At 30.7% G+C, this 5,723-nt stretch overlaps 1 protein-coding gene across 1 annotated transcript; it reads right to left on the bottom strand.

The window, feature by feature from the left end:
* Nucleotides 1-2,204: 2,204 nt before the first annotated feature.
* LOC134246147 (lectin BRA-3-like) lies at nucleotides 2,205-5,243 on the bottom strand. Its single transcript, XM_062728451.1, has 3 exons — nucleotides 5,170-5,243; nucleotides 4,674-4,770; nucleotides 2,205-2,994 (listed from the first exon to the last, which is right to left on the bottom strand). The coding sequence occupies exons 1-3, from the start codon at nucleotides 5,191-5,193 to the stop codon at nucleotides 2,738-2,740; spliced, it is 378 nt and encodes a 125-aa protein (XP_062584435.1). The 5' UTR covers nucleotides 5,194-5,243; the 3' UTR covers nucleotides 2,205-2,737.
* Between the last annotated feature and the right edge of the window lie 480 nt (nucleotides 5,244-5,723).

The raw sequence follows: 5,723 nt of genomic DNA, 5'->3' as shown, positions 1-5,723 counted from the left end.
AATAATGAGCAACATATTTTATGTATTAAAAGGTATTTAATGACACATCTTTTCAAAACTTTCTTTCACGTACGTTGAGTGTAAAGACAAGAGCGGAGACCTGATATATTTTTGCTTTAAATTAAAAATAAAATAAACCGGTATTTCTTTCTTTCTTTGAGAAAAAAAAAATTTAGGAAGCCATGATTGCGTTGATAGTATATTGAATTCAATGCCCTTAAAATTGTTGAACATAGTTGATTAATTTGAAAGCATTTTCTTTAGAAGAAAAAAAAAACAAATAAAAATATATCATACATTACCGTGTAATTTTGTTTTGTTGTTCCATTTATTGTACTCCAAAAATATTACATTCATAACTAATTCAATAATAAAATACTAATACAATTCGACATCCTAACCCATCCAATGCCATATTTAAAATGAAATGACTTCCGAATGAATCTTACACGATTCTTGCACGAAAGTCACACGTTTCTCACACGGGTCTTGCACGAAAGTCGCACGTTTCTCACACGCTTCTCGCACGCTCGCTACAGGGTTTGCACGAAACGCTTTGGAGCTTACACGAAACGCTTCACGGTTTACACGAAACGCTACACGGTTTGCACGAAACGCTGCACGGTTTACACGAAACGCTACACGGTTTGCACGAAACGGAAAGCGCACGAAAGTTACACGCTTTTTTGGGGTAGTAGCACGTCTCAGGGTCTGTATAAACCGTTCAATTTTGTTACACCCGATTGCATATTTGAAACTCGTGGCCGACATGTAGTATTCCTTTCGTGGTCTTAGGTTTTTTGCGTTTATTAATTTCCTCGTTTTTATGTGCATTTTCTGTTTGTAAATAATGTATTGACCTGTTTTTTTTTTTCATGTTACTTTTGTCCTGTTTTGGAAAAATACGTTCAATTTTATAATTTCATCACGACTGGGAAAAACGGGTGTGTAAGATGTACGTGTACAATCTTCAGATCTCTACAGTGAAATATATTGAACTGATCTGCTCTTTATATATGTTTTGTAGGGAGAACTATGCCTATTTTACGAGTAGTGTTCAGCTTTAAGTCTTGCTTGTCCATACACAAAGTTTTTATCAAAATGACGAAAATTGTCAATTGTCATTTGTAAAAATCTCAGGCTTAAAATTCAGAATAAAAGTTTATTTCGATCGAAGGTATAACATTTCCATTTAATCGAACAATCCAAGAAAAAGACTCGACGATAATTTCTTGTGACGTTTGGCACAAAATAATTGTGCCACCCTGTTTTGTAGAAGACAAATGACCTGAACAAGCAGTTAAGAAAAGCTAGCAAAAGTGTTAAACGCACATGTTCGTATAAAGATTCACAAAAAAATACATGTTAATATATGCATGAAAAAAGACTGAAGGACGTAAAGGCATCCCTTTTTATCAATAATATGACTATTAGATAATTAACTTGTGACATTTGGCTTGAAATAATTTGATAATTGTGCCAACCTTTTTGTAGAAGACAAATGAATTGAACAACCAAGTAAAGCTAGGAAAAAATGTTTCACGGATATGTTCGTATTAATATTCACAAAAAATACAGGTAGATAGTTGCATAAAAAAGACTGAAGTAAGTAAAGACATCCTTTTTTAATCAATAAAATGACAATTTCTTCTGCAAACTGTACTTCTTAAAATACAGGTTGATATTTCAGCATAAATCAATTTGGGCAAAACTCTAGCTGACTAAATATAGAAAAGTCATTATTAAACGGCCTAATGTTTGTGGCAATAAATATGTAAACCTGAAAAATAGAGGTTTTGAATCAGAGTTGCCAATAGTAACCCACTTCTGAATTTTCATATTTGATAAAAAATGAATGAAATGCATTTTTTAAAAATTGAATTTTCTTCCAACTTGTTTTTGCTTGATAAGACATTCTAAAATAAAAAATAAAATAAAAAAATAATTCGAAAATTAAAAATGAACATAAATGTAGAATTCTAGCTTCAAATCAATGATGATAATTTTTATTGTTTTCATGAGTGATGGACTTTTCAAATAAAACATACATAAGCCATGTGTGTTTTTGCACACCCTGAGTGTAAAATAATTAGAACTTAAGAAAACTGAAAAACCACATATTTTCACGGAGTCCAATTCGCTAAGTTTGGGAAAAAATATTTGTTTATTGTTACTAGTTTCTTCGCTATTATTTTGTAGTTTTCTCCATGACTCTAGACAATGAAAATTAAAACCCATGAAAATTAGTGAAATCACGTGCACAGTACTGCATTAGTAATGCAAACGATTAGAAAAAAACAATGTACTTTGAATTTCTTGGCATTTGTTTTTATTTTTAAATTCTTACGGACAGATAATACTTATAACTTCTTACACCTCGATCTCTTGGGACTATGTCTCTGCCATGTCACTATTCTTTTCATTTAATTTTTGTTTACATCCCTTTGTAGTACTAGACCCCAGTACTTGGACTCAAGTTAAACCCCCATGAAAACTTTTAAAATTATAATTATTAGTGGATTTCTGAAATTAATTCCAGTTCCTAATTAATTAAGCCTTAGTTTTTTTTATATTCTATGCACACGGATGTTTTACATACTATTTACTTAAAAAAATACAATCAACATCATGAATTAAAAAGAAAATATAAATCATTCTTTCCAGAAAAAAACTACAATATTTCACTTGACATAAAAAAATTGTTCTAATATATCGAAAAAAATCTATTGGTTAGAAATCACTCTTTTTCACAGATAAAAGTTTTCTCCGTTAAGCAACGATTATCATCCCAGAATCCATCTCGGCAAAATAGAGCACAATGTTGCCCTATTATATTCCCATTTTTGTCTTTAGTCAGGTAGTTATCAGGCTGATCTGTGTACCAATTTGTAAAATCGACTGCTATTCTGCGATTCCAAGTAAAATTGCCTTCCTTATCCACATCTGTTGCCCCAATCCAGGTCTTACAGCATTGAGACCACCTGGAACACTCCCCTAAAAATAACAAACCAATTGGGACAATTAACAAATGCATAAAACATGAATTAAACACGGCAGGATAACTTTTATTGACCTGTATGTGTGCCATATTAAAAAAAATATAATTAAAAAAATTATAATACATTTTGATTAAAGATCGCATGTGTCATGCGCCACCCCCCCCCCCCCCCCCCCCCCCCCCCCCCCCCCCCCCCCCCGCCCCCGCCCCGCCCCCACCCCAAATTAAATATCACTTCAAAGAGTATTTTACTTAGCTTAAAAAAGCATGAATTGCCGTCAATATACATGATTAGATTGTAAATAAAAGGAATGTAAGTAAATAAATAATAATTTTTTATAGTCGGGAGGAAAAGAATTCATGGCTGTAATATGCTGTAAATGTTGTGCTACTGAACAACACACACAAAAAATTATTAATTTCTTTTCTGCTGAAAAGCTTTAAAGTTTTATATATTTCCTTAAGAAATTTTTAAGACAATACATGTATAATAAATGACAAATTCATCCATCAAACTTTGTGTTTGCGTTACTTTAATATGGATGTGATATGGTCTACATAAATTTAGAAGTGTGTGCAAAAAACTAGCTTCAGTGAACTTGTAAAATTAGTTAAATTACACTGGAGAACATAAATATAATTCTTCCATAAATTGATCATACGATCTTTTTTATGAATATCATTGGGGCTTGCATATTGTAATTAAAAATATTTTTTAATAATAAATAAAATTATTCACTAAAACAATACTTTAAACAATCAAATAAACCCTCTTTGAAATATAAAAAAATCGATTTCATACCACTGCAGCCTCCCCGAGAACGAGAACAACAGGGACAGTAATTATCAGTAAATGTCAGCACTTGTCTAAGTTTTTCAGCAGGGACAGTAAACGGGTCAGTAAAAGTCTAAGTTTATCAGCACCGACTAAGATTATCAGCACCGGCAGTAAAATGGTCAGTAATCGTCTAAGTTTTTCAGTAAAGACAGCACATTGTCAGTAATTTTCTAAGTTTGTCAGTAAAAAATGGAATGTCAGTACATTTTGGACTTAGTAGTGCCAGCATGTCAGAGTTACATACAGTAGGCCCCGATACGGCTGCATAAAGCGCAGTGTAGAAAATAAATAATTTTTCCGTCACTAATCAGAATTGGATAGATACATCTTTGGTAAAAATATAAAGTTTGTTCTCGGCTGCGCTCTATATTATCTGGGGAAAAAAAGCAGTTTTATACAAAATATGCGAAAATGGCGAGAAAACGTGATTTTTATGATGTCATATTTCTAAAATAAAGGCATTTTGATCAATAAAAGTCGCATATATAGCTGTACAATTTTAAGCTATATATAAAGTAAAATTAAAATATTCATTTTAAGGGGCCAATTGAGATACTTACCATATATCGCTCTTAGTACATCCAAAAAACAAGGCAGCATTTTTTAATCGAACACGATACTTATATAGCAAGCATCATGGTGATGCTTATTGTGTGATGAAAGATGCCTACTACTTTATGTAAAGCAATATTTTAAAAAAAATAAAGTTATGCAAAATACATAATCCTAATAGTATCGTCTTTTTTGTGTGGAAGGTTATTATTCAATCAAACCAAATATCATCTTAATACACCGTTTTAAGATTATATAATTTTGGACAAAGGAAAGGAATCTTACTGTTATTCCAAGGTGAAATTAACGTTTCCAGAATCCATGTATTTTCTGCCATAGTCCCTACCTCTACAAGGTAGGCTTCATGAAGTTCACATTGCGCCTACAAGATTTTAAATTGGAAAATTGTACAGAAAAGTTTATCAAAAGTTTACTGATTTAAAAGAGTTATTCATTAGACAATTAAAATTTACACAACACAAAATTATTTTTCATAGTACCACAAAACTATTTTTACTTCATTAATTTTTTTATATGATTATATTTATATACATTCAGGTTTGTAAACTAGAATAATTATCTATGCACCCTTTGAAATTTGCATCTTTTCTTTTGAAAAGAGATTTAGAAGAGATTATATTGCAAGAAAAAGGAGAATTTTTTTCCCAAAAATGTTAAAATAAAATCTAATTCAAAGCATCTAATTTAAAGCATTTAAATTGATTTAAATTTTTTTTACAAGTCGCAAAATAATGAATAAACATATATTACTATTTTTTACCTGAGCATCGGTCCAATTCATCATTGTGTGGCTGAGAAAATAGCAATGTCCATTAAAGGGTACCCATCCGACAGGACAAACTGATAAAGAGATTTATTCTTTGTCATCGATTGAAATTATGTTTTATAAATTTTCATTTGAGAGAAAGTTCATAATAAAAATATTTTCAAATTTCTTAATATATGTAAGGAGTATGAACAGAAAATATAAGCCCTTAAGCGTAAGTTTTAGCAGGGGCAGTTGTATTTGAATACAAAAATATTTTCTACTTCCAGTAAAAGATGCTGTACAGAAAAATTATTTCTTAGTATCAGGGAGGTTTCCGCCTTTAAAAAAAATGTCGAAATGGTTTTCTCCAATTTACTTTGAATCTTTTATAACATTAATAACTAGTTATATCTTATCATGTCGATCAAATTAAAACTTTATTATGAATTTCAAGTTCAAATGAGAAGATTTATTTTCTAGTTGAAATCTGTAATAAATTTTCTAACATAACATCGTATCAGAGATTTTTTTAATTAAATTATTTCTTGAACAAACTACTTCCAACT

Source organism: Saccostrea cucullata, unplaced genomic scaffold (assembly GCF_032062105.1).
Source record: "Saccostrea cucullata isolate Sc308-1 unplaced genomic scaffold, CSIRO_AGI_Scuc_v1 ctg3455, whole genome shotgun sequence".
NCBI classification, from domain to species: Eukaryota; Metazoa; Mollusca; class Bivalvia; order Ostreida; family Ostreidae; genus Saccostrea; species Saccostrea cuccullata.
This window is presented reverse-complemented; position numbering and strand designations above follow the sequence as displayed.

Bases quoted from the DNA above. Each gene is read 5' to 3' on its own strand.
- LOC134246147 (XM_062728451.1), bottom strand. From the start codon at position 5,193: ATGATGAATTGGACCGATGCTCAG. The intron at 4,771-5,169 runs GTAAAAAATAGT...AAAATCTTGTAG, and splicing joins TGAATTGGACCGATGCTCAG to GCGCAATGTGAACTTCATGA. The intron at 2,995-4,673 runs GTAAGATTCCTT...TGTTATTTTTAG, and splicing joins AATTTCACCTTGGAATAACA to GGGAGTGTTCCAGGTGGTCT.